This window comes from Lichenostomus cassidix, chromosome 5 (assembly GCF_008360975.1).
Source record: "Lichenostomus cassidix isolate B80296 chromosome 5, HeHo_3.0, whole genome shotgun sequence".
Lineage (NCBI taxonomy): Eukaryota > Metazoa > Chordata > Aves > Passeriformes > Meliphagidae > Lichenostomus > Lichenostomus cassidix.
The window spans coordinates 23,162,298-23,189,922 of NC_139486.1; the positions used below are offsets into that span (position 1 = coordinate 23,162,298).

Consider the following 27,625-nt stretch of genomic DNA (forward strand, 5'->3'; position numbering starts at 1 on the left):
CTCTATGGTGACGCCGCACGAGGAAGCACGCAGGAGCGGCGGCAGCGGAGGCCGCCCCCATGCGGGCGGGCGGGCGGGGCTGATGCAGGGCGAGGAGAGGTGATGAATATTCATGTCAAACGCCCGCGGGGGCGGATCTGGCCCGGGCGGTCCGGTCCGGCGGGCGCTGATGGCGGGGGGCAGCGGCAGCGCGGGGGGCGCCGGGGCCGGCGGGCGGTGAGGACGGGCCGGGCCGGGCTGGGCCGGGTCGTGGCGGAGGGGAGGCGGGGTGGGACCCCCGAGCTCACTGCCGGTCCCCGCGTCTCCCTCCGTTGCAGGGCTGGCTCCCGGCTGGACGGGTTGTTCCTGCGGCGGTTTCTGCGGCTCCTGGCCGTGCTCTTCCCTGGATGGCCCTCCCCGAGCGCCCTCATGTTCCTGACGCTGCTCGGTGTCGCCTTGCTGGGTGAGGCTGGGTGGTGGGGATGGAGGACTGCACCCCACGTCTGTTCCCCGTGCTCCCCCACCTTGCCTTGTTACCGCTGTCCTTCAATTCCTTCCTTTGCTTGCCTTTCTCCTCCAGAGCAGCTGGTTATTTACCAGGTCGGCGTCATCCCCAGTCAGTACTATGAGGTCCTAGGGAACAAGGATTTCTCCGGATTCAAAACATTGACTGCCGTTGCCGTGACTCTGATCATTGTGAACTCCACGGTAAGACCAGAGCCTCATGTGTCTTGGAACAGGTAGGGAAAGCTGCCCATGGCTTCTGGCATGATCCTGGTCACACAGGATTCAAGTCTGCCCATGCCCATGCTCCATTAGGTGTGAGATGGATCACTAGTACAAACTGCTATTTTTAATTTCATTTTGGGAAATGTTTGTTCTCACCTATCTCTATCTGTCTGTCTCTTTGCCCTTGTTTCAGCTAAAAAGTTTTGACCAGTTTATCTGCAACATGATGTACGTGAACTGGAGGAAATCCCTCACTGAATACCTCCACAGCTGCTACTTCCAAGGCCAGGTCTACTACAGCCTGCACGTGCTGCGTGAGGACATCGATAACCCGTAGGCTGCCAGCAGCTTCTTTCAGTATCTTGCTTGGCTTCTCCTGGGCTGCTGCGCACCTTTGCCTGACTTCTCTGTGTCTCTGGGTAGGGGCTTGAGCCCTAGAAGCTTTTACCATCTAGGCACAAATCTAGGCACCCTCTTCTACCCTGATGGGAGGTGATACCTGTTGCTGGGAGCTCCTGTGACTGCTGGTCATGATGGTTTTAGGGGCAGAATGTTTCAGTTGCAAGGAAAATGGATGCTCATCAGAACAGGAATGTTTATAGTGCTGCTATAAAACATAACGTCTGCAAAGTCAACCCTTGACACTCAGTGTGACATTGCAAGGGGCCTGGCTGGAGTCAGCAGTGCCTCTCCATGCCTTCACACAGGCAGTGCATTAGTCCCTGTTCTGTTTGAACTTCAACCACCAGAATTGCAGCTGAGCACAGTTCAGTTGTTTTTTTAGTGGTTTGATAACCCATGTGAGCCACATCCAGGAAGGGCTTTGTTTTGCGCTGTATGAGGGCTGCATTTCCCTTTTCCTGTTCCTAGGAAGGAAGTGTCAGGGGTGCTTTGAAATACAAGAGAAGGAGGAACATTTAGTCCCTCTTTGTTTCTCCCAGCCCACCCTGAAAGTTCCCTCTCCAGTTTGCTTTGTGCAGTGTCCTGCTTACTGCAGAGCTGCTGGTCTACCCAGGCTGTGCAGCAAAAGTTGAATGCATCCCTTCCTTACAGCTGCATGTGGACCTTGGCCTTCCAGCCTGTCCTTGCATACAGGGCACTGCTGTCAGAGCTGTGCGCTTGAAGAGCTAAAGATCCTACGTTACACATCATGTGAGAGGTCACAGAATCACAGAATATTCGTAGTTGGAGTGGACTGACATGGATCACTGAGTCCAACTCTTTAAGTGAATGGTCCACACAGGGATTGAATCCATGGCATTATTAGCACCATGCTTTAACCAACTGAGCTAATCTCAACGTAGAAGCTTTTTTCCCCCTCTCCAGAATTTGAAGTTGTTATTATTAAATACTTCATGAAAAACTAGAAATCAAGGGGTAATGCTTTCCAAATTATGCATTGTTATACAATTGTTTTGAGACTCAAAGCTCTCCTCTGCTGGAGGGGGCACCTGTTACATGGAGTGGTGCCATTTACCATGTTGATGGCACCAGAGGAGACCAAGCCCAGGGTCCTGGTGAGAAATTGCTGTCTTGCAGGTACTCTTAAATTTTACTAATAGTGGCAACTTCAAAGAATTGAAGCAGCCTCTGCACTTCGACTGCCTGGTGCTCCTGACTGCCTGTCATTTCTCCTTCATTGCACAGCAGGGTGGTCTGTGTGGCTGCTGCAAGGAAACATGCTGGGTATCTAAGGGGGAGCAGCAAGCAAGGAGAGAGGGCTCAGCTTGGATCAAAGAGCTCTACATGTTTGGCAGTAGATGATCATTATCAAGCTGATGCACTTTCAGGCTGCTGTTGGGTTTACTCCCACTGTCATTAAATGCTCATTTCTGACAGTGTTTTGCAGTGGTGTGGAGTTGCAAGGAGAGGTTAAAAAGCCATGTGTGATACCAGGGCATGCAGCATTTCCAAGACAGTGCAGCACACTGAAGCCAGCAGCTCTTCCATGCCTGTATTTTTCTTTGGAGCAGGGAGGGGAGACGGAGGACAGAGGCCCCTTACCACATGATTATTCTGCTCAGGTTTATTTTTAACTAGGGAATGTGTTCACATTGTACAGTGAAATGTAGGAGGCAACTGGGTCAGTCTGCTCTGCAGCAAAAGAGACAACTTTGCTGACCTTTGCAGACCAAATGTGTGGGATTACTGGGGAGTATTTCTCATTACACCTTGCTTCTGCTCCAATGTTCATTCTTACTGTTTAGTGTATTTTTGGTGCCACTGCAAAAATTCTCATCATCTTGCAATTCCTTGACAAGAGTCTGTTCCCTGCACCAGGTACTTAGAGAACAAACTAGAGCAACAAAGAGACCTCCCATTATGCAGTACAAACCAAACTGAGTGTTAAATGCATAGAGTCATCCACTTTGAAGGAAGAGTGGGTTCTGAGTGGCATACAAACACTTGCGGCACGTAGCAAAGTGTTTGAGTTGATGCTTATGTGTTTTCATTACATGTTGCTTAATAGCTTGTAAAAAGCAATATCCTCCTATGAGTCTTTACCACAATTGAGTTACAATTTTATGGGAATAATTACAGTCTGAGGAAAAGGAAAAATGATGACTGTAAGGTCAGTCAGGGTGAGAGCTGCCCCAAAATTAAATCCATTGCTGTTCCAGAGCTGCAAAATTGTTGAGAGATGAATGTCATTGTGGTTGTATCTGCACTGAGACTAACAGGGAGTCCATGCTTGCTCTTTATTCTGGACTCCAGTATTCAGTTATGGCCTTTCTCCTGGAGCTTAGCACAGCCGGCTGAAGCCCTCATCCATATGCTCTGGACAGATGAGGTGCTGAGGGAGTAAATACACTGAAATTCTTTCTAGTTACCCCAAGTGTAACTCCTGCTCAGCTGTGGGATAGATGGGACTTGAGGGTCTGTCACCTCTGTACCTGCTGCCAGTGAGGTGAGAGGGCTTGGCGTGCTGCTGCCTGCTCTTGGGGGCTGGGGTGGGTGGAAGCACTTCCTTGCAGCAAAGGGACCAGAGGCACTCCATGCAGAGCCAACGGACTGGCTCTGTGGAAGGGCAGCTTTGATGGAAGTGTTTGCAAATATTCAACAGCTGGTGAAGACCTGGCCTGTGACCTAGCCCGTCCTGGTGGGTCTGATGGCATCTCAGCCCAGTACTGAAGGTTAGAGGGGGAGTCAGTAGTTTTTTGTAGTATGGGAGTTGTTCCAGGAGAGAAGTAAAGGACAATGATGTGGGGACCTTCAGCACAAGTGCTGAACAAGGTTGTTGAAAGTGGAACAAGGGATAAATACAAAGAACAGTGTGAAAGCCATGGCAGGAGCTGTTCTTCCTGGGTGCCTAGAAGGCCCTTTGGTGGGTCCTGCTGGGCCATGAAAATGGTCTCCTGTGGGGGAGCTGCAGGTCCTTCCCAGGCAGGGTTCTTCACCTACACCCTGTCTTATGTTCATGCAGTGAAACATGGTGGTTTGTGTCCTGTTAGGGATTTAGTACTGGCTCTTGCTTCTGGTCTGTAACGGTGTCAGTGGCTCTTTGTGTTGAGCAGGGACCAGCGCATCAGCCAGGATGTGGAGAGGTTCTGCAGGCAGCTCAGCTCCATGGCCAGCAAGCTCGTCATCTCACCCTTTGCACTGGCCTACTACACATACCAGTGCTTTCACAGGTAAGGATGTATCCTGGCCCTGCTTGCACATCTCTTTTCTGTGTTCTTTTTTTTGAAGCCTGCCACCCAGGTGACAACTCCCAAGAGGGATGTTTGTACACAGGAGTGAGAGGTCTTTACACTCCAAAGAGAATTCTGCGCTGAGGATGTTGGGGTGTGCAATGTTGGCCCCCAAACTTCTGTGAAAGCCAAGAGAGCTGACAGCTGATTGCTTGAGCCTAATGGTGCGGGAGTATCCTTTTGCTTGGATTATTAACTGATTTCTCTTTCTATTCTGTAGCACAGGCTGGCTAGGTCCAGTGAGCATCTTTGGGTATTTCATCATTGGGACAATGGTAAACAAAGTATTGATGAGCCCAATTGTGTCTAAACTTGTGCAGCAGGAAAAAATGGAGGGGGATTTCAGGTGAGTCCTAGCAGAGCTGTGTTTTCACTCTCTCCTGGCAGCTCCTATGAAAGCTTCATTTTTGTCCCCATTCAGTGCTGTGTATGTAACTACTTCTCTTGTCTGTGACTTTCCCCACACTCAGAGTACACTGCCTGTGCAATAGTGCCTCAGAGATGGTGTACTGAGCCCCTGCCAACCATACACAGCGTTGTGTCATGGCAGACAATGCCTTTGGTTCAGTCTCACAGCTCAGTCTTCAGGCTGTTTGCTCATTGCTGGTGCCTCTGCTAGGGATGTGTTGAAGAAAACTGCACATGGAGCTTCCTTGGGTGCAGATGCAGGTTCAGTGAACTGCATCTACTGACAGAAATCAGGTTTCTGTTTCACCACCACCTTCATCGGTGTTCCTAAAAACAGCCCAGTCTTTCCATTTGCTCTGTAACTTCCTCCCCCTTGCTCGCAGAGTTGGCTGTGTGCTTAGCAGAGGCTTTGTAGCTTTCCCTGGGGCTCAGGGCATCCAGGGACAGCAGCAGAAGCTGTTGTGGCACAGGGAGCCCAGCCTAGGGCAGTTGGCTGCGGTGATTCTGTATGGTGGAGATACTGGACTAGCAGCAGACAGGAAGCCCAAAGGCTAAGAAGATGTGTGCAGAGAGCAGGATACCAAACAAATGCATCACTGAGCTGGCCCAGAATGATGGCACCTTGTATTAAGCCTTGGTCTCTGGTGCCTTTATGAGCCTGTTGAGTATTTCTGTCAAGAGATGCCTCAGATTACTGCTCTAACAGATGCAACGCAAGTTTTCTCTGGGAATGGTTTTAGCTACGTAATTCACTGAGTATTTTTGCACAATTATGATGTTTTTTTGGTTGTACAGGTTCAAGCACATGCAGATTCGTGTCAATGCAGAACCAGCTGCTTTTTACAGGTTAGTGGTGATAATTTCTTTATATCCTCATAAGGATTGTCCAGTTCAGAGCATCCTTGTTATGTTCACATATCCCAAAGGATCCCAAATTCTGTTGCTGCAGCCAGAGCTTTCTATCCCTTCCATTCCACTGCAGCATCAAACTGCCCTGACACTGTTCTTTGCATTCTGTGCATCATCTGCAGAAATAATCCACAGCAACTGGAGACAACTATTTTTCCTCTGCCTCCCTTCTAACATCCCCAGAGGCTGATGCAGATTTGGTGCTGGCTTGGAGACCACTAACTGACGTTTTCCAGGTCCTTACCTGGAAGATTGCTCAAAAGTCTTACTGCATCTGGTTCCTCCGAGGACTTGTTGCATGTTGCTTCTGGCCCCATCCTGCTGCTGCTAACCTGCATGTCTTCTGTGGGTGTGCTAGCTGCTTTCTGGCCACGTTACCTCTGCTTGCTCCTCTTGGTCAGTCTGTGCCCTGACCCTCCATACACTGTACTGGTGCTCAGTGCCATTTACCCCAGAGCTGCGTACACAACCATGAGCCTGGCAGTACCTTCCCCATTTGGTGATGGCTTTGAAGCCTGTTGAGCTGCTGCTTGTTTCACAGAAATATTGAGAACCCAGGAAAAGAGCCATGAATTTGCTGTAGCTTGTCTTGGGGTGGCAGGAGGTTGTTGCTTCTCTCTTATCACGAGTCTGCCTTTGCCCTGCATGTTGTGAAATTGCACTTCTTCCAGGAACTGTAGCACCTGTTCTCTCTGTTCTCTCTCTGGTCTTCCCTGCTTGTGATCTGTATTTGGCTCCTTCATGCTGTAATGAGTGGGCATTTCAAGTGTTGTGGTGCTGTCCCCAAAGTGGTCTGATTCAAAATCACTGATTTCATAACAACTTATATTGACAGGCATGAAACTAATTTAAGTAACTGAAATCAATCTTGGTTTGCACTGGCAAGTCTGAGTTATTTCTTTGTGGACTGGTTGATTCATACTGGTTGATGATAATTTTTTGTAATGGAGAAGATACGTTAATCACATGCCCTTATTTAAGCTGCAGTACTTTTCCTTACAATTTTGATTTTTTAAAATTCTATTACTAAGTAGAAAATGGAAAGTGGATTATTATACCAGAAAACAGAATGTCTTGGTTCAGTAGTGTTTTAGTAGACAAGCTTTACTTTGTGGGAAACTAGAACTTAACTGAGCTGTACACAACCAGGCATTTTCATGGTATGCATCATAATTAAAAATAAAGGAATTTTTTAAAAGGTTGCATTCCTAGAATCCTGCAAGAGGAGGAGCATGTGGTGAGCAGCTGGTTTTGATTGCTTGACTTTTCTAGCTTGTGATCTTGTCCTCTTAAAACTGTTTAACTGTTGTTTTGGTAAAGAAAGAAAACAAAAGCAGAGCACTGTCACCTTTTTACTTCTTTTGTTACTAAGCCTTTGGCAAACTTGCTTTAAAAGTGAAGTGAATGGGAGGAAAAGAGGAAACCAATACACCAATCTCTCCTCATCTCCAGCAGAATAATAGCTCTGGTCTCCAGTTCCTTTCTCGCCTTTAATTCATTGCATCCAAGGCTTTGTCCTTTCCTATTATGTGGACAGCAAAGATTGCAGCTCAGTAGTTACCTGAGATGTGTTATAAAGTAATGCCAAACTGAATTCTAACCAGCTGCATTTTTGAGAAAGAAAATGTATTTTTCTATTAACTGAGAATCTTTAGAAATGAGACTTCAAAAGTCCTAATTTGGATGGTTTTGTGCTGCTTCTGGCCTTATCTTCTTGGGCCCTAACGACTCCCCTGTTGCATGGACCACAGTGGCAGCCTGGTTTATGTAGAGGGCACAAGCCCGTGTGGCATGTCAGGGGCAATAGCTGCCATGGCAGGTGGGAGTCTGAAGTGAGATGTGGAGCTCTCTCTGCATTTTGCCACCTGAGGGCAGCCCAGGCCTTGTGAAGCAGCGGAAGGAGCTTTCTGAAGGTGGTGATTTAGAGACGAGATGTCTCCTTGCTCCTGGCTCAGGCTGGCCACTGCAGCATCACCACTAACTTGTGTGGTCAGTGACCTGATGGAGATAGCCCTGGGAAAGGGGGAGTTGTGGGGCTGGAGTTCCCACACTGGGAGTTGCACTGCTCAGGACTTGCCTTTGTCCCACTCCTGTGGAGTGGGGAATGGGAAGAGATGGACTGGGGCTGCTGGCCATGCAGGCCATGTGGGCTGATTATCTTGGACTCTCCTCTGCTTTCTGCTTTCTGGCTCCAGTTGTGTAGCAGTACCACCCCTCTTTTCCAACAAGGCTGTGTTTGGGAACTGTGTCTGACCTTGGGTGTGCATCGCTCTAGGCTGGAGCCTTGCTGACAGTGTCTGGTCTGTCCTCATCTGCTACTGCAACAGCAGTAGCCATGGGCTCTGAGAGAGATTTGCAGGACTGCTTGCTTCAGCCAGAGTTCCTTGATGATGCTCTTCAGGAAGGCACTCCTAGCTGTTCACTTCCTGGTCAATAAAGAGCTTCTTAGTTGGAGGCAAAGGTGCCAGACCTGTTCCAAGCTTCAGTTTTAAAGCCCATGGTCCTGGGATGTCTGTGGCATGTTGCAATCTTTCTTTTACAGGGCTGGGCGAGTGGAGCATATGCGCACAGACCGGAGGCTGCAGAGTCTGCTGAAGACACAGAGGGAACTGATAGGCAAAGAGCTGTGGCTATACAGTGAGTGACAAGTTTGGGGGGTAAAGTGGGGTGTGTGGTAGCTGCATTGTGGTGGCCCACAAGCTGGGGAACTCTACTGGTAGAGCAGTTGGGTGGGTGCTGTGTTTGCTTCTGGTTCTTGCTGGTACATGAAAGCCCTGGGATGAACAGAGGGTGCCTCCTGCAGTGCTACATGGGAATCCTGTTGTGTAAAAGCCTCATAAAGAGGCAACGTTGTGGAGGACCCAGAATCTGCAGGAATCTGGCTTTTTGTGAGGCAGGTGTCCAAAGGCCAGGAGAAGAGGGAAGGGGATTTCTGGGGAAGGAGAAGACTGTGTATGTGGTTTGGAGCTGTGAAAACTTCTTTCCTATAGAGCTTGTCCCTTAAGCATAGTTGTCCCCTGAAAATATCCATTCCCCCTTTTTCCTGAGTCCAGGTTTTGGCTTTAAATGATCTCTATAAAGACAGTTCTTCCCAATCTCAGCAGCATAGTGAGCTTCTGAGCAGTGTATGGGAGGGAGAACCCTGAACAGAGGTGTCTGTGGGAATTTGGGATCTTAAGTCTTTCTGCCTGTTGTGTGCTCCCAAGACACGCTTCATGGCAAACCACCTCACCCCACAGCTTCCTTTTTGCCCTCCCCTCCTGTTTACTGTGAGTCAGCCAGGCCCCTGAAGTGTAGCAACAAGCAGGCAAAGTGGCTTTTGCCCCACAGTAGTCTCTGCACTGTGTGTCTGGATGATGTTTCTCTGCTCAGGGGCCTGCTCCAAAGTGCTGTTTGCTTGGCAAATGGATTTTCATCCTGGTGCTTGTGCCTGTGTGAAATGTTTTTTCTGATCTGGTTCATCATAAAGGGCTGAGGCAAGCACATGGCTCTTCCTCTGGGCTCAGGGGCAGCACTTGGGCCTCGCTGGGAGAGAGGTTTCTACTTTAACTCACTGTCTTCTTTCAATGTGCTTCTACCCAGTTGGGATCAACACCTTTGACTATCTGGGCAGCATCCTGAGCTACGTGGTGATTGCCATACCTATCTTTTCTGGGGTCTACGGCGACCTGAGTCCAACAGAGCTCAGTGCCCTAGTCAGCAAGGTGAGCTAAGGGTGATCTCTGTGACCCCGTTGTGGAGGGTGAGCAGGCACTGAGGATGGAGGTTTGATGTGGGGCTGGTGACCCTGGGGCTAGATAACCTGCTGCACTTGACCTTTAGATTAGACTGTCCCTACGCACAGTGTCATGGAAATGGGAGCTTGTGGCCAGCTGGTATATGATTAACTTGGGCGTGAGAACTGTCAAGGACACATCTACCTAAGCATTTCCCAGCTCAGACCTCTATGTCTGAAAAACCAGGAGGTCAGAAAGTCTCTGGTTTTCAGCAGTGTGGGTGGGGATGGGATCTGTGCAGTGCTGTGGATTTGGGTTATGCATTGGGCTACTGCCTGTGGTGATCCTGGCCACCAGTGAGGCTGAGCTGGCTTGCATTCACCTTCCTGACCTTACTTGTTACCAGTTGCTCAAAACTGGCTTGTGGTAGAGAATGCAGAGCTAAAAATAGCTAAGTGGACACTGCAGGCTGAGGCACCCTGTTCTGAGCCATATACGGTGCTGAGGCAGGGTTGGTGGCATGGATCTGTGTGACTTGGGGCAAGCATGCCCACAGGTACTCTGCAGACACCATCCCTGGGTGACAAGACGTGTCCACCTGGCAAAAACTGCTGTACTGAACAGGGATGCCCTGCCTCTTTCGGATGTGGTCATCTTCAGTTCCACCAGCCTGGGTGACTTCACCACCCCTCATTCAGCTTGCTGAGACAGCTGATGTGGCCAAATGTGTGTGGACTTCTTGGCCGCCTCCTTGCAGTCATGGAGTAAGGGTCAGGGCCCCAGCTCAGCACTTACCCTTGCTCTGGCATGTGATTTCTCCCCAGAATGCCTTTGTTTCCATCTACCTCATTGGCTGCTTCAGCCAGCTCATAGATCTCTCCAGCACTGTGACTGATGTAGCTGGCTACACACACAGGTGAGCTTCTTTCTGGGCACGTCTCTGGAGGAAAGGGGAGTGCAGGACAAGACTCTGCCCAGGTCTGTGCTAAAAAAAAAAAAAAGAAACAGTTGTTTGTATGAAAGTATGGGCGAGTTTGGATATTGTGAGGAGGCTTCTGGAATTGTCTCTGGCATTCATGCAACCTCTTGTGTGTCTAGGATTGGTGAACTGCAGGAGACCTTGCTGAGCCTTGGCAGAAAAAAAAATGATAACTACTCAGAAGCCAAAACCAGTTGGGATTTGGATGGGTGAGTTGCCTCTCAGCAACTGGCTGGCTTGCAGCTTATATGCCAGAGTGTGGGGTTGCCATGGGATGGAGGTGGCCCTTGGTGTCACAGTCTGTTGCATGCGTTTGGTTGGAGCAGGCATTGCTTATTGTGAATTGTCATTCCCAGGGTGTGTGGGGCAGGGCTACTCTCACAGAGGCACAGGAGGTCTAAGGTGCCTGATCTTTGCCAATCTCAGCATGATAATTTACTGCCGGATCTCTTGTTCTTTGTCTTGGTGGTGGCCCAGCAGCCATTCTGGGGAGGACCCAGTGCCAAAGGACACGGCTTTCCTTCTGGAGCGAGTGACACTCTCAGTACCATCCTCAGGCAAGCTGCTAATCAAGGACTTGAGCCTCAGGATCTCACAAGGAAACAGTGTGATGATTGTGGGAAACACTGGTACAGGGAAGACATCTCTCCTGAGGGTCCTCGGAGGACTCTGGGAGAGCACACGGGGTAAGGACTGCTACTTGCCTCAGCCTTCTCTTTCTCAACCAAGTTTGGAAAGTGGCAGTGTGGCAGTTTGTGAGGCCAGAGCCACCATGTGATGTTAAATGTGTCACTGATCCACTGATTGGAGCTACCCATCTCTATCACAGTCTCTGGTTCTCGTTGCCTTGCTCTGTGTTGCAAACACACTTTTATGGGGACTTGCTGGCTACTTCATGGGACAGGGCTACACGGGGCAGTGGGGAGTTGTCACCTGGTACTGCAGGTGTGATGTGTGTCTCTGTACAGGGAGCATCAGGATGCTGACTTGCTTTGGCCCTCGGGGAGTGATGTTCCTACCGCAGCGGCCCTTCTTCACTGATGGAAGCCTGCGCGAGCAGGTGAGCCAAGGGGCTGTCTCTGCTCTGGCTTCAGCTCTGCTCCCAGCTGTGGTCATGCCCTACAAACCTGTGGGGTGCAGACATGCCTGCAAGAGAGAGGATGCCTGTGACTGCCCCTCTTGTGCCTGAGGTCATGCTATTTCATCTCTCATGGACAGTGTCCAGCTCCCTCTGACATGGTTTCTTTTGCTCTGTTAAACAGGTGATCTATCCCCTGAAGGAGATCTATCCACTTTCAGGTTTGTGGAAATCCATTAGAGCAATTAACCAACCCTGTGGTATTTGCTCACTGTTCTGTACCCAGTGCAGCTCCTCCCCTGCTGTGTCCCATCAGGAACACTCAACTCATCCATTTTGCTTTTGTTGCTCTAGTTTTCCCTAGATTTGTGTATGTTAAGGTCATCTCTGTGTCCCCTCCCTTTAGGGAGGGAACATACTCACTTGATAAGAACTTACTCTCTTAGTACAAAGAGGACGAGCTGGCCATGCTCTTCTTACTGTGCTAGACATGATTTATGTTGCTGTTGAGATACATCTGATTTGTTTGGTACAGCCTGACTTTCATCAAGCCATATTTGCCTTCATCTTATTTTCCATCCACCTCCATCTTTTACTGTTCCACATTTTCAAAATTATGTCCCAGGGCTTTACACACTGTTGTGGTCAAAATATATGGATCTTTTCTCTCCCCAGCCTTCTTCTGAAGCCAGACCACATGTGGTCTGCTGTAGCTTGAGATGTCCAGCAGTGTTACCTGCTGCTTTCAAACACTTGGGAGTCACAATCTTGCTAAGAGTAACTACAGCCATCAGCTACTGTTGCAGCTCTCCAGCAGCTTCAGGGAGGTCCATGGCAGATGTACGGCCCTTCTACTCAACTGCCACAGATGCTGACTGTAGCAGCTCAAGTATATGTTCTGCTCCACAGCTGACTCACCCTGAGGTTTTCCTCTTCCCACATAGAGTCCTTTTGCTGGCTGTTACCTGAGCTCCTTTCCCATGACTCCACCACTTGCAGTATGCACTCTCAAGCCTAAGAGAGCAACTGCCGGCAGGGCCTTGGCAGTTGAAGCCTGGATCCTCGTGCTCTGGCTGTGTCTGTCTGTAGCCTTGGACTGAGGCAAATCTCAGGTGTATCTGTGGAGCCCAGCTACCTCCTGGCATGCTGCTCATAGGCATGGTTAACATTCTTAAGGAAGGTCAGTCTTGGGGCCTATCTGTGCCAAAGCTCAGGATCTGGCATAACTAAGTGGTCAGGTCAACTACATTGAACTTCCTGAGATCCTCCAATTCTTCCCTCCTGCCCCACCAACTCCTCCATGCAATGAGTGGCCTCAGCACACATTGCCTCTGCTTATGCTGTATGGCTTTCTTCCTAGGGTCTGCAGATGATGAGAGAATTGTGCGATTCCTGGAGCTGGCTGGGCTGGTGAGTCACTGGTAGCACTGCTGCCTTCTTTCGCAGTGCCACCAGTGAGGGAAGAAGGGATGATGTTTTGTGGCAGCACAGCATGACTGTGTGCTGGACTTACATGGAGACATGGACTGTAGCTGGGACTCAACTGTCTATAGAACAGAAGGAGGAGGAGAGATGGTAGAACTTCAGCTCAAGTGGGGAAAGGGAGACTGGTGAGAAGGGGTGGTTATGCTCAGGGCCATAGGCTGACAGGGTTGGGGACCTTGTTCACAAGTCTGCTGTGCTCTCTGTAGACTGATTTGCTGGCAAGGGCTGGAGGACTGGATGAGCCGGTGGACTGGAACTGGTAAGGGAGCTCACCATCTGTGTGAATTTGGGTGATTTCTGAGTGGGGAACACTTCTAAGCAGACGCACATTGCTGCTGTGTTTATGTGTCTATCTATGTCCTGTGAGACGTGGACACTATACAGGAGCAGAGCCTTCATGCCCCAAGCATCTACACCAACAATCACCAGCTGTGGTGTTCTGCAGGCAGCTGACTGTGCACAGGGGTGCAAAGTCAGTCCCAGCATGGAGGGAGGCACAAGGGACACACAGGGATAATTGTTTGCTGGTCTCTGGTACCAGAAGCCATAAGATTTTCAGCAAATGAGCTCTGTTTCTTGAGGGAGGTGTTGAATCTCGACCCTGCTGCAGGTATGACATCCTGTCCCCAGGGGAGATGCAGAGGCTCTCATTTGCACGGCTCTTCTACCTCCAGCCAAAATATGCAGGTGAGTTACTGACTCAGTAAAAGAAAAGAGGGGCAAAAAAAAGGCAAGGCCTTTGATACAAAGAGAAGCTGATACAGAGGCAGCTCATGAAATCTGTTTTGTGCTAGGAACATGCTTTGTCTTGGCCATTCTTTTAGCAGCATAGCACACAGAGGATTCAGGTGTGAAAACATTTCATTCTTTGTGTGGAGGGTGGTAAATCAAGAGGCTGTGTGTAACACATTTTCATCTTAGGAAGCTAGTGATTAATGTTTGTGGTCCAGGTCCAGTGGCACCAGAAGTCCTTTGTCATCTTGCTCACCAATTGCTATGTAAAGAAGTGCATATGCTGGGGAGAGTGGCAACAGCTATCATATCTGAAGCTCACAAACATCTGTAGGGTTGTGGGGCAGTATGGAAAGTTTAGCCCTGGCGTGGCAAAAGACAAGGAGCAGTGGGAGAAACAGTCCTGAGAGATCACAGAGGCATCTGTGATTATCTGATAAGGCCGATTCCTTAGTCTCTGCTAGGGGCTTGGTGAGCTGTTGGAGGACTTGCCATGACAGCCAGGTTGGATGTGGGTGAACAGAGCCAGTGTTGGTAGCAGGTAGCTACATGTAAGTACCTCTCTTTACTCTGAAACCTGTAGCACGACTCAGTGCTGTCTGGGCAGAGGGAGCCTGTGGATTGCAAACTAAAAGCTGTAGAGATTATTTGAATTTATTTGCTCTGGGTCTGTAGTCTTTACCCTTAATGATCAGAAAAGTACCACAGGCCATTCTATGTGCTCCAGGTAGGGTCTGTGCTGGAAGACTGCACTGGCTGCTGTTCAGCCTGACATGCTGGTACATGGCCGGCCTGAAGAATGTCATGTCTTGGCTTTTGCAATGATGGGGATTGAGGCAGTGACTGGCAGCTGTTACAGAAGAGGAATGAGGTGAATGGTGTGGTTTGGTTGGATTCAAGCACTTCAGGGGAAGGACAGGTTTCCTAGTTGACTGATACCAGCTGTGGCAGAGAAATACCAGAGTCCAGGTTTCTTCTCACTTGCCTTCTGCAGATGCTCTTGGTGAACTCCAGTTAGTATGTGAAATGTTCTTGGGAAGTGCTGCTCTTGCCTGCAGGACATGTTTGGTTGGGAGAGGATTTGTGGGGCTTATGACTTTTCTTTCAGTGCTAGATGAAGCCACCAGCGCCTTGACAGAAGAGGTGGAGCATGAACTGTACCGTCTGTGCCTTCAGCTGGGCATGACACTGATCAGTGTGGGACACAGACCCAGCCTGGAAAAGGTGAGACAGGGAGGCAGTGCTCCATGCCTCCCTGGTGGTGGCGAGACAGAGGATGTAGAGAGGGTCTTTGGTGAGCAGAGGGGAGTGACTAAGGCTAGAGGACTTCACTGTGGGTGGACCATGCCCTTGTAGAGACATCATTCAATGTTGTGTTATTGAATTGCAGTTCCACAGCTGGATTTTGAAACTTCATGGGGAGGGAAGATGGGAGCTCACTCGATGTGAGAAGATGAAGCGGCTCCCTGCTGGGGAAGGACACTGAAAAACATGCCCTTGTCTGGTGAGCCACAGAACCTGCATATGTGTGGAACAGCTCTCAATAGCAGACATGGAGCTGCCAAGCCAGCAGCTGTGTCAGCAAAGGATTCAAACAGTGCAAGACTGGTTCTGGATTTTGTTGATGGACATCGATTATGTCTGAACTCATGGTGTGGGGTTCTGCCAAGAGCAGACACAGCTATGCTATCCTTCTCCCAGCCTCATTCTGTCTCCCTGGCTCTCACGGGGGAAAGGAGCTGAGGTGCTAGGCTGCCCTGAGAGAAGATGCTGCCTTATGGGTCTTGTAGAAACAATGGCCAAAGAAACCTCCACTTTGTCCAGGATGCAGTGGTGTGAGGCTAGAATGCAGCCTCCTTTTCTGCTCTCTGTGCCTTGCTAGGAGCTCTGTTTTTGATACACAGCTCTGCAGAACAGATTTATGTACCTTCTGACTCTGTTGAGAATTGTGTTTCCCAGCAGGAGACAAGGGGAGGAGAATGCAGATAGAGAGAAGGGGCATGTCTCTGCTCTTTTCATAACACACAGTTACAGGTGAGAGAAGCATTTTTATATTAAAATCTGGGGCCTGTTTTCAGACTTTTTACAGAGAAGAGTCAGTATTTGTTAACCAGACTGCTGTGTGTTTTCTTTCTGGGGTTTGCTTTGGGGGAGATGCTTGTATATTGGCAATGGTCCTGAACAAGATTATTGCTGAAGAGCAGAGCAGAGGTAGAAGTAGTACCTCTATCCAGGGCCGGACATCCTGCCTGCTGCTGCCTCTGCAGCTACTCCAAGGCACAAAGAACCTCAAGGAGGGCTTTTTGCCCTCTGCTTTCATGGGAGGAAACAGCTTGTCCCCCCCTTACTGTTCTGCCTATATTGAGTTATGTTCTCTCCCGTCTCACATAGGTGTGTGGAGACAGTTTTGAGGGTTCCTGTGTTGTGGAGAGGCCACTTCAAGACTGCAGTGAAGGTGCAGTCTGAGCACTTTCTGGCCACCACTTGCTTAGCAGCTTTTCTGGATGTTTTCCTGGTTTTGCAGTGAAGGAGGAGGAGGTGGCTGCTGGCAGACCCAAGTTAGTGGCCCTTCTGCTCCACAAGGTGCTTGTGTCCCTCTATGATCTGCTGCACAGCCTCATGGTCATCCAGGGTGGTTAGGTCCCCAAGCTCACTGGCCTTGTTCTCCACAATTTTCCGTAGCACCCGACGCATAATCTTACCCGAGCGTGTCTTGGGCAGCCGATGTGTGACCTGTGATGGGGAGGAGCAGAGTCAAGGCTGAGGCAAAGGGCTTGGCCAATCTGCCACTGTGGGTGTTGGACCAGTTTGCTTGCGTTACCTGAACATAATCTGGAGCTGCGTACTTGGCAATCTTCTTTGAGATGAGCTCCTGTAGCTCAGCAGCAAGAGTCTCCTGTGTGTAGCCACTGTCCTTCTTCAGCACAACAAACACATAGGCTCCTGGCAGAAGGACCACCACATTACTGAGCACTGTGCATAACATGCTCCTGAGACCCTGCCTGGACCTAGTGCCAGGAGGGTCCCTCTCTGCTGGTAGCCTCAGGGGATGGTCTGTAGTGAAATCTGTGAATGCTTTTGGCCATGGTGGTGCTGCTGCCACCTTATGCAAAGCCTAGCTGGTCTCCAGTGCAGATGCAGGTTGTGATGGCAGTGCTGAGACCCGCCCTAACATGCTGTATGGTGTGGACCCAGCATTACTACCAGTGCCACTTCCCACTGCAGTGCCCTAGCCCCAGGAGAGATGTTCTGGGGCAGGAAAGAAAGCATCTTACCTTCTCCCTTGATCTCATGTGGGTAGCCAATGACAGCAGACTCCGCCACTGCCACATGGTGATTCTGGAAGAGAACAGGGCAGGGGTTTGGCTCAGAGCTTTTGGCAGGCTGGCTGCCACCTGGGAGCTGCCCTGACCTGGCTTGGCTGCTGCAGCCCACAATAATGCAGAGAGATATGGAAGGGCCTCAGGTGGTCTCCATCCTTTTTTCCTTCTTGCCTCAGTAGGTCTGCAAACACTAGTCTTTTCCCCCTGTCCCTGACTGCTTTAAGCTTGAACCTTGTAGAACTTGTTCAGTGCCTACAGATTGCTCCACCAGGTCCCACAGATGCTCCTCTTTAACGTATCTGTTTGCTTCTTTGGAATTCACACACAGAATCAACCTTTTCAGCCTTTGTCCCTCCCTCACTGGAGAGCCAGAATGGGAGGGAAAAGGTTGGGAAGCTGTTCCCACAGGCAAGACTGCATGACTGTTCCCTGCTGCCACAGCAGCAGCATATTTCTCTCCAGGTATTTTTCAGAGAGTCCTCCTGAGCACCACCAGTGCACCTTTGCTGTATCCTTGGATGGTTTTACCTCCCACCCACACCTCTTACCACAACATCCTCCACCTCTGCAGTGCCCAGCCGGTGCCCACTGATGTTAATGATGTCGTCCAGCCGTCCTGTTAGCTGGTAGTAGCCCTCACTGGTACGATACACACCATCTCCAGTGAAGAAAAACCCTGCAGTGGCCAGAACCATGCCATAATCACTGGTTGCAAGGAGCATGTGAGCTGCTCAGCCGCCATACTCTCACCTTTCCCCCTCCTCCCCTGTGTTGGCACCAGGGCCTGTGTACTCTGCTCCTTTGTCAACTGCCTGGGGTAAAGGTGCCTATCTTCCTTGTTAGTCTTCTGCCTCTTTTGGTACCTGCTCTATCATCAGGCTTCTTCCCTCATTCTGCAGTGTACTGGCTAATGCCCTGCCTACCTCATCACCATGTGCTGTGAGCACTTTACTCCAGTGCAGGTGCCTGTGGTCTTGCTGCTTCTCCTCTTTGCTTCACATCAAGACACACAGACTCTTGGTATTGCTCAGTGCCTCGGGGTGACTGACAGAAGCTGACGGGGTTTGCAAGAGATGCACCAAGAGTCTCAGGGGAACTGGGGGCAAAAGGACAAATGCACTGCCTTCAAACAATGTGTGAGCCAATGGGGAAGGTCAATGAGGGGCAGTCCTGTGATATCAGGCCCGGGGAGACAAAAGGCCTCAGTACTGTGGAGGGGCTCTGGAAGAACAAAGCAGCAGTACCAGCTCTCCTGAATCCTGCCTCCATACAGAAAGCCACCAAGCAGACCAGTCATACCCAACCAAATATGTCTGCAAATGTCCTGCCACACATTTTCCTTACCTGGATAAGGAGTCAGATAAGTTTCCAGAAATCTCTTGTGGTCATTGTAGATGGTTCGTGCCATACCTGGCCAGGCTTGTGAGATGCAAAGAGCTCCAGAGACATCATTTTCCAGAAGGACATTTCCCTGTAAAATAGTTTCCTTTTAGTAACCATGCCTGAAGGCACTTGGGATGTTTAATGACTGACTGTTAATCAACCCTGTGATGGAAATATAAGGGAGGGCAGTGAGGAGGGTCCTGCACCTCTCATTTCAACAGGACAGTTTCTTAGTCTCTCCCAGCATATGTCTGCAACAAACTGCCTCACATGGTGGGATGCAAGGCCCCTCCAAGGAGGCTGGCCATCCCTGCCCAGCTACCTCACCTTGGAAAGGCATGCAGGGAGCCCAAACACAGCCTCACTGGTCAGGACAGTTCAAGCTAGAAAACAACTCAACTCTTGCACTAGTTGGAAGAATAGCTTCCCTGTTTGTCCCTTTCCAGTAAGGAAGGTTGCTGTCTAGCAGAGATGAGCAGGAAAGACACTCTTACAGATCTCCAGTCCTATCAGCAAGTATGCACTGCAAGCACCTGGGGGAAAGGGGGCTGAGCCAGTGCCAGGACTGCAGGTTATAAATGTACCTTGTCATCCAAGAGGGAGGGGCTGATCCCAAAAAAGGGTCTCATAGCCATGCCTGGAATGATTTCAGCGCCAGGATTAGAAGGACGGGGTGAGATACAGATGCCTCCTGTTTCTGAAGGAAAAGAAACCTTAATGCTCATCAAAATCAAGGACAAGAGGAGCACCAAGTAGCACTGCTTGGCCAACAACCTTTGCCCTGTTCCTTAGTACACACTGCACAGGCTTGGGCTGGCTTTGCCAGAGAGCTCGGGAAGGAACTTTGCAGAAGGATGATTGTGCTCATTTAATTCAGCAGGGATCTGCCAAGATGTACCATCAAATCCCTGTGTTTGTCTGGATTAGCTTTAAAAGGTATTTTCCTCTTTTATGTTTGGGTGCTCATGAGCCCTTACAGCCTTGCTCATACAGGACTGACAACAACCATTATCCCTTGGCCAGCAATGCAGCAGGTCACTACTAAAGCCTGGGAGAGCAGAAGCTGGAACAATACAGAAGCTGGAACAAGGAATCATACACATCTCACCAGTTTGCCACCAAGTGTCAACTACTGGGCATCGTGTCTCGCCAACCACATGGAAGTACCATTCCCACGCTTCTTTGTTGATGGGTTCCCCCACTGCAAGGGGAAAGACAAGGGGGCAGAGCTGAAAGATCAGGTTTAGCACAGAGCTTCCCAGAGACAGCTTGCAGCACCATTCCCAAATAGCAGTCTCCTGACTTTGGGGTCTCATGTGCTGCTGCTCTTGGCATTTGTGGGAAGAGGCACAATGTGATGTCCAAGGATTTGCTGCTCCAGCCCATGCTGCTGCACTTACCTGAGCCAAGCACTTTGAGAGAAGAGCGGTCGTACTTCTTCACCCATTCATCACCATATCTCAGGAGCAGGCGGATGGCAGTGGGTGCCCCATAGAATTGGTTAATTCTTAACCTCTCTACTGTTTCCCAGTAGCGGCCTGGAATGGAAACAGGGCCAGTTAGCATCCACACAGGTTAATATGATGGTAGGAAGGACAGAAGAAGTTCAGGAGCAGCAGCAGCAACCCCTTTTTCTTCACATCAGCTAGCTCTGCTACAGTTCCTGCTGCAGAGGGGGAGAGGGAGTAACAGCTGCACCCCTGGAGAAGCAGCAGTGGCCTCCTAAGCAGAGGAAAAGACTCTTCCTCTTGCAGCTCTGCACTGGGCACAGCCTTGGTCTGCTGCTGAGGCAACATAGCCTTTGCTGCTTGTGTCCTGACATCAAGCTGCCAGCTCCCTGCCTGCTGTGGGTCTCAGGGTGCTGTGGAATGTCCCAGCTCCCCTGAGTCATCTCACTCACCTGGGTTAGGATAGACAGGAGTGCTCTCAAAAAGGACTGTGGTGCCACCATTGCAGAGGGGGCCGTAGACTGCATAGGTGTGTCCCGTGATCCAGCCGATGTCTGCCACACAGCCAAAGATGTCCCTGTCATGGTAGTCGAACACATACTGAACAAAAGAAGAGAGACAGTGAGGGATATCACCTGGGTCTGTACTCCTGGCAAGGGGGACAACAAGGAGCAGAGTACTGTCTGTCAGCCCGAACATTACTGTGTTCTTCTGTCTTTCTACCACCTGTGCAGGGACACCTTCTTCCTGCAAAAAGTTTTTTTAAAAAATGTCAGAAAAAAATTTAAATAAAATTGAAGTTAAAAAAAACCCCATACTGTGAAGGTGCAGGAGACAGACACTTTAAAAAAAAAAAAAACCTCAGTCAAATTTGCTCTTTTCCAATGGAGAGAGATACAGCCTTTCCTTCCTTTTGCTGGTATCTAGACCAGCAAGGTTGACCTAAGTATCCTGTAGCATCAAAACAGAACCTTCTGGGTAAGGAAGGTTCCTCTCTACTTACATGACCACATGGAAGGAGAGAAGTTGTAGGCAAGGCCAAAGTGGTAGAGGACTCCATGAGCCTCCTGTAGGCACTGCTGGGCTCCAAATGAGCAGTAAACACTCAAAATGCCCTGAGCTCAGCAAGAAGCCCAGCACAGGAGCAGTGAGGCAGCAAGCAGAGGGACCATGTGATGCCTTGGCCCAGAGAAACCCCAGCCTGCTCACAAGAATTGGAACCTCTCCATCTCAGCTGAGTGAGTGCAGTCCTGTGCCTGCAGGAAGAAAGTAGAGCAAGCTCTTCTTCCCACTGCCCCATTTATTCCTCATGAGACCGATGGCTGCAAGGCTGGAACATGAAGGAGTGATGACTGCTCTGTGCAGGGCAGAACTGAGTGCTGCCATACTGGCAGCAACACAACCAGCTTCCTAAAGTGCTCTTCTTCCTTTCATTTACTCAGTGCCAGGAAACCTTCCTAGGGGCCACTCTCCCAGTAGCCTATCACTTCTTGCTTTCTGCTGATTTCTGTGGTTTCAGACCCTCTCATTTCTTCCTGCAGTTGCCTGCTGGCTTCCATCAGTGGACTCCAGGGCCTCAAGTGTTCCAAGGTGCCATAATGGAAGCCTCCCCTGGTTCCTCTGTCTCTTTTTAGTGGAGCAGTGAGTTACAGTAGCAGCAGTCTGCCCCATCCAACTGAGGGATCTGAGCATGTCAGCCCTGTGTCCAAGTTTTCAGTGCTCCTGGGAGCTAACATGGCCACAAGCTGCTCACTCCCTGCACTGCCATTCTGGAATGACAGCTCTAGCTCTTGCAAACCTGCTCTGATGGTCTTGAGAGGGTCACACATCATGCTGGGTACAGCTTTCACAGGAAAACCAAGGGCTTCCACACCTCTGGCACACACCCCAGGAGGTATAGCTGTCAGCACTCACAGCTAAGAGAGAAGACCCAGCCAGCCCTGAGCTTGCTTTGTCACAGGATATGTGGTCTGAGGTGCTACTGGAACTGCAGTCAGGCTCAGGAAGAGCCAGGTCCAAACTTAAGGGACTGTTCAGTTAAGAGCTCCCTCTTACACAGAACATTGTGTCATAGGAATGCTTCTTGCAACCACTCCTGCAGCCAAACACATCTGTGTGCGGGGCTCAGTGCCCATTTATTCAGCTCTGTTAGAGTTTGCTTTCTCGTGTGTCGTGCTTAAAGGCTTTCCTCTTCCCAAAGATGACCCACACTCTTCAGATATAGACCCTTTGTCATGAGGACACTCACCAGCTTTTACGGAGACTTGCAAATGTGCTCCTCCCAGAACACCACCTTTGATCTCCCACTTGAGTTGGGGTAGTTACTCTTAGGCAAAACAAGCCACAGTTTCTAGGAACAAACAAATTCCTCACCCAGTAATATAAAATTACTCTTGCAAGGCTGAGCGTTCTATCCAATGCTCCTGTTTAGTATGGGACAATGAAAGAAAGAAACAAGAAAGCCAAGAAGGTAGATCAGAGCAGTATGTATTTGGGAGACCCTGCTACAGAGCACCACCTGTAGGCAGATGTCTGCTGGAGCTTGGAGGGCTTCCCAAAGGCTTTGCACTGGATGCAGATGAGCTTGCAATGCAACAAGGAGCATGTCTATTCCCTGCACTATGAACTGCTGGCTCACGAGCATTTTGTGGCTGGGATCTATTACCTTGTGCGTGAGAGCAGCAAACAGCAAGTAACCAGCTTGGGAGTGAACCAAGCCCTTGGGTTTGCCAGTACTGCCTGATGTGTAGAGAAGAAACAACATGTCTTCACTGTCCATGACAGCAGGCTCACAGCATGTATCCTCCTTCATCATCTCCTGCCAGAAAGAGCACAGCAGTTCTCTCAGGGTCTCACAGCCTCCCCTGTATTGTCCCCACACCTGCTTGTGCACCTCTCTCCAGAGTGTCCCTCCCCTCTGAGCACCTGTGCCTCCCTTCTCCCCACAAACATCCTCCCTGCCAATGCACTTCTGCTCACCTTCCTCAGCAGCCTGAACTCCCTTTAGCTTTGCTGAGCTGACAAACGCTCTCCTCAGCTAGAGCAGACCTGCTGAATGAGAAGCAGCTATTTTTACGCTGCCACTGCTCTGACCAGCACAGAAGTCTTCCACAAAGCCCTTCTAGCAATAGTTTCTTGGAGATGTGATGAGCAGAGGTGGGGAGACTGCTATGCAGCTCCAGGGAGCCAGAAGAAATGTGTGGCAGGGGCTTATCTGTTCAGAAATTGTGCTCCATGCTGGTAGCCTAGCCAGCCTGTGTGCCCCGGATAACAGGCACATGCCAGGTCCACCAGCAGACCTGTGTGTGACAGTGCAGTGGCAGTCCAAGGCTGAGTTCACAAACGAGCAGGCCATGTCTGGTATGTTTCTAGCCCCGCTATGCTCTCTGGCTTGCACTGCCTGCCCCTGACAGTACAGGGCTGGTAGTGTGGGAAGACACACCAGCTGCCCATCCTGACGGCTGCTGGGACTGTCCTGAACTCATGTGCAGCTCTGACTACCACTGCTGCTGTGGGAAAACGTCCCCAGATTGTGCCAATGCCAGCAAAACTGTCATGGCCAGGCAAGATCCTCTCTCCACCCACTGTCCCTGCACCCAGAGCAAGCACTTTGCCCAGGAGAAGTGGCAAAATCGCTGGGCAGCCTCTCACCTCCTCCAGTGGCACATCTAGGGCTGTCATGGGAACCTTGCTGGTGGTCCTCATGGCAACCAGAACCCGTTTCACTCTGGGGCACTGCTTCACAGCCTGGTCCACTGTCTTCTTTAGCTCAATAACCTTGCCACCTCTTAGCCCCTGGTTCACTGTAATCACCGTCTCTGACTGGGCTGCAGAAGACAGAAGAGCCACGTAAGCAACTGTGCCCCTCACCACCAGTCACAGAGCAGTCTGGCTCTACCACAACCCTTCACCTCTCTCTGTCTCACAGCCCTTGGTACTCATGTCCTTCATTTAGCAAAAACAGCAGCCTTGCATCTTGGTTTCCCATTCATTTCTGCCTGTGTTATATCCCCTTACAGGAGACACTGTATCCCAGTCCTTCAGTCCCATGGATGAAAGAAAACCAGTTCATTATGTCAATACATTATGTCAGAATACCCTCAGAGTGCCCAGGGAGTCTTACTCAGCAAACCTTTGCCATCCACACAACCCTGAGCCCCCCAGGTGCTGAACCAACAAGCTCAGCACTGTCCCCCAAGGGAAATATGTCACTGTTACCCACTGGCTCTTACCATCCCGAATCCTGTCAGCAAGGGACTCTGCACTGAAGCCAGCAAACACCACAGCGTGCACAGCCCCAATGCGGGCACAGGCCAGCATGCTAGCCACAGCCAGTGGGCACGGGGGCATGTAGATTGTCACCCTATCACCCTGTTTCACCCCTTGCCGTTTCAAGGTATTTCCCAGACGGCACGTCAGCTCCAGCAGTTCCCTGCCCAAAGAAGCAATGACACAGTTAGAGACTTTCTTGCAAATCTTACCTGTGTGCATAAAGATGGGGGGCCTCAAAGTCACAAGGACACAGCTTATATCCCTACACACCCTAACCCTCCTCACTCTGGAAGTCCATGGGAGAACTGTAAAAATCAGTGAAAAGGAAAGGAGAAGACAGTCTCTAACACAGGCCATTATTTATGGAAAAGACATAAATTAGAATGATTTCAGTACAGCAATAGCCACTGGCAATTCTTCTGGCTCAGCAAACCCACAACACCTCAGCTGACTTTCCCAATGACAGCCTGCACATTTCTTACCAACCTGTACAACTGGTGTGACACATTACCCTGCACAACTGGAGGCCACATGTGAGAAGTTAGATATCTTCTTCCAAAACAAGGTCCCCTGCTTTGCTAAAGCTGAGGTCAAGTCCTTCAGAGCTTGTCCCAGCAAGAACAACAGCTGTAGGAAAGCAGTGACCCAAAAGATGCCTCTCCCAAGAAGGCTCCCTCCCAGAAACCACAGCTTGGCTGTCAGTGACTCATTTTGTGGAAGGGCTCTCCATGCACAGGGATTGGCAGGGGTGGATTGTTATATTTGTCATGTGAGGCCTGAAGCCAGAGAGGACAGAGGCACTTTTTTTGTATGTAGAGGGATTTCAGTGAATTCTGTGTCAGTGAGTCAGAGAGGAGGCAAATTAAGCTGGAAGGTGGGGGAGCCCAGACCAACCTAGCAGGGCGTGACAGACAGCTCCTCCCCAGAAAGCCAAAACCAGCAGCACTGCTGACATGAGGATGAGCATGGGATTTCTTGACACATTTTCAGCTGTGAATTTGGCCTTTTTTGCAGACTACTCACTCAGAAGTTTAGACAACAGGAACCTGGATGGGAAGGCACCTGTGTGACTTTCCTGTGTGTCTTACCAACAAGCATTGCAGTGCTGCCCCAAGGGGCTTACATCTCCTTCTGCAACTGGGTGGGGACTCCTCAGGGCCCAGAGGATTTAATCAGGAGGTAGGCTGAAGTGTCACATCGGCACAAGCAAGCCAACAGCCACCATACTCTGTATCCATGTAAGGGGGTGCTACAATCCCTCACATGAGAGATACCAGCAGATGAGCCCTGTGCAGTGTTCATGCATGCTGCAATATGCCTCTCATATGTTGAGAGATAATTACTGACCTGTATGTCACCCGTACCTCCTCTCCAGGTTCATCCTTCTCCCAGATTAAGGCCACTTTTTCTGGGGCAATATGGACATGACGGTCCAGACAATTCACTGGAAAGGAAAACCCAGCATTATTAACAGAACAACCCTCAGTACCTCTTACCTCTCATAAAGCCAACACTGGCAGTCCCATTTTCAGGTCAAAGTCAGGGCTGTGTGTGAGTCTTCTCAGTATTAGCCATGTGCAACCTTTGTGGATACCAGCCAGGAGATCACAAGCACCATCCCAAGCCCATTACACTCCTCACCACTCCAAAACCTGCCAATCCCCACTATCAGCTTCCTCCTTAACTGCAACCTCATGCAGTCCAGGGCACAAAACGCCTGAAGTCCCTTTGGAGGTCACATGCCCAGTGCCCTCAGAGTGCCTGGCAAACATTAACTAAGCCGTCACTTCCCCCAGCACTGCCTTGCAGCAGCCTCTAGGTTGAACTAGGACAGTTTTTTAGTGGCAGTGCTCCTAAATAACAAATGTAGGACAAAGCAAAGTTCTGCACTGGAAGGCTGCAGAGTGTATTTGTCCAAGATGGAAGAGAGCCAGGGTAAATAGAGAGTGCACAGCCCCTGGCTTTCCAGGGACTTCGTAAGCTGAGACTTTGGCTGCAGTTCTTCCACAACAAGTTTCCCACATTGCTGGCAGCTGTAGTTTCCTCAGAAGCCTTGTTCCACTCTGTGTTTTCCTTAAACCTGCTAAAGTCATGGGATAATGCAGCAGGCCCAGTTTGCACACCAGCTTTTTTCTCCTGACCATTTGTAGTTTTCCAGGAGAGAAAGAAATAAACACAAAAGGAGGAGCAGTAAGATATCAAATCCCAAAGGCAAGTAACTCTTGCTCTCTTTTCCAAATAGATTATGTAACACATTATTTTCTCAGAGGTCTGTCTCATATTTTGAACAGTGGGACCAACAGCACTGTGAGCAGGACACAGTGTCACAGCCCCTGTATCTTCCCTTGATAGCCCTGCTAAGGCAATAGCCCCAGTCCACAGAAGAGCCTCTCACGACAGTGGTGACAGTATGGCTCATTTTTCCTGTATTTTGCTTTCTACAGCTACATCTTGCCTTCACTGAGCAGGAATGACCAAGTGCAAGCCTGCCTGCTGAATGCACAGGGTTCGGTGCTACTGCCTGTGGTCATACAGGATGGAGCTGCTGCGCTGCTCTGGGGTCCTCAGGGGCTGAGGGAGAGCAACCCAGCTCCCAGCAGACACCAATCCTGCTGCAACCTCTCCAATGAAACCCAGTTGCTTCCTTAGGGTCAGCCACAACCTTACACTACAGCCACTTCAGCACTAACTGGACATTTTGGGGATCCCTCTCTCTCCAGACCTTTGTGTTCTGCTACATTCCCAGAGCTGAAGCCACACACATAGAAGCACCTGCAGGCACTTGGTAGGATCCCGTGTCCACCTCCCTCCTTACCTGTCACATTCAGCTGCCCACCCAGAAACCAGGAGATTCTGCCCTGGCACAAGTCGCAGTCCTGGACAGAGTGGAAGGGGGTGATCCAGGTGAGCCGGCTCCTTCCTAGTACTCCCCAGAAGATGTCACTCTGCTCCACTGACACCTTATACAAGTCTTGGTGGTCCTTGGGTCTGGGGAAGGCAATGGCTTCAGGCATGTAGGCAGTGAGAGGCCCGTGGCTCAAGGCTCTGGCAGCCACCAACCCAGGGGGGCATCTGGGAGCCCAAGAAAGAGCTTTGGAGCAGCAGGTCCTGGCCAGCAGTCTGGCCATCTCTGCAGGGTATCTGCCTCTCACAGAGGAGATGGGTGCCTGCAGCCCTCACAGCTGCTCAGGACACCTGGCCCAGGCAAGACTCAGGCCCCTGTGGAAGGTGGGGCTGTGTTGTCCTGGGCTGACTGGACACAAAGCAGCTCTCTCATGCAGGGTGCCCAGGCACCCCTTCTGCCCTGCCTTGTTCCTCTCCTCCTCTCTTCCAGAGCACTCTGGGAAAAAAGAAATGTAATCACTGTGAGGGAGGAGAAAGGGGTGGGCTGAAAATAACCTTCACACTAACCTGAGCCCTGACAGCAGTTCTTGAACAGGAGCCAGGTTAAGCGTGTGCCTGGGCTCCCCTCAGTGGCCGAGGTCCAGGCTC

At 50.3% G+C, this 27,625-nt stretch overlaps 2 protein-coding genes and 1 long non-coding RNA gene across 8 annotated transcripts; 2 read left to right on the forward strand and 1 right to left on the reverse strand.

Annotated features, from left to right (window-relative positions):
• On the forward strand, window positions 1–15,817 carry ABCD4 (ATP binding cassette subfamily D member 4). Of its 6 annotated transcripts, none has more exons than XM_085061799.1 (19): window positions 3–99; window positions 318–442; window positions 560–687; window positions 902–1,041; window positions 4,224–4,340; window positions 4,621–4,746; window positions 5,604–5,654; window positions 8,260–8,354; window positions 9,300–9,421; window positions 10,258–10,349; window positions 10,532–10,621; window positions 10,890–11,098; window positions 11,381–11,472; window positions 11,675–11,711; window positions 12,851–12,900; window positions 13,182–13,234; window positions 13,586–13,662; window positions 14,816–14,931; window positions 15,098–15,817. In XM_085061799.1, exons 1-19 carry the CDS (start codon window positions 5–7, stop codon window positions 15,191–15,193), a joined length of 1,911 nt encoding a protein of 636 aa, XP_084917925.1. In that variant the 5' UTR covers window positions 3–4; the 3' UTR covers window positions 15,194–15,817. The 6 variants fall into 6 exon arrangements, with proteins under 6 accessions (XP_084917929.1, XP_084917925.1, XP_084917924.1 ...); XM_085061801.1 differs by lacking the exon at window positions 3–99 and adding an exon at window positions 135–216; XM_085061803.1 differs by having other exon boundaries at window positions 1–99; window positions 14,816–15,817.
• Window positions 13,698–27,261, reverse strand: LOC146436152 (acetyl-coenzyme A synthetase 2-like, mitochondrial). The gene is made up of 14 exons (XM_085061797.1): window positions 26,949–27,261; window positions 25,481–25,577; window positions 24,094–24,293; window positions 23,513–23,688; window positions 22,527–22,679; window positions 20,314–20,461; window positions 19,814–19,951; window positions 19,522–19,614; window positions 18,998–19,110; window positions 18,375–18,501; window positions 17,579–17,706; window positions 16,983–17,046; window positions 16,529–16,650; window positions 13,698–16,440 (listed from the first exon to the last, which is right to left on the reverse strand). The coding sequence occupies exons 1-14, from the start codon at window positions 27,259–27,261 to the stop codon at window positions 16,267–16,269; spliced, it is 2,046 nt and encodes a 681-aa protein (XP_084917923.1). The 3' UTR covers window positions 13,698–16,266.
• Window positions 25,180–27,488, forward strand: LOC146436153 (uncharacterized). The gene is made up of 2 exons (XR_014852547.1): window positions 25,180–25,312; window positions 26,578–27,488. It is a non-coding gene; the product is annotated as an uncharacterized LOC146436153 (long non-coding RNA).
• Window positions 27,489–27,625: the final 137 nt, after the last annotated feature.

Coding starts and splice junctions, on each gene's coding strand:
- ABCD4 (XM_085061803.1), top strand. CDS start 5: ATGGTGACGCCGCACGAGGAAGCACGCAGGAGCGGCGGCAGCGGAGGC. Junction 8,355..9,299: donor CAAAGAGCTGTGGCTATACA/GTGAGTGACAAG, acceptor GCTTCTACCCAG/TTGGGATCAACACCTTTGAC. Junction 10,622..10,889: donor ACCAGTTGGGATTTGGATGG/GTGAGTTGCCTC, acceptor GTGGTGGCCCAG/CAGCCATTCTGGGGAGGACC.
- LOC146436152 (XM_085061797.1), bottom strand. CDS start 27,261: ATGGCCAGACTGCTGGCCAGGACCTGCTGCTCCAAAGCTCTTTCTTGG. Junction 22,680..23,512: donor TAGATGTGCCACTGGAGGAG/GTGAGAGGCTGC, acceptor TCTTTCTGGCAG/GAGATGATGAAGGAGGATAC. Junction 16,651..16,982: donor ACATGAGATCAAGGGAGAAG/GTAAGATGCTTT, acceptor TCCTTCTGCCAG/GAGCCTATGTGTTTGTTGTG.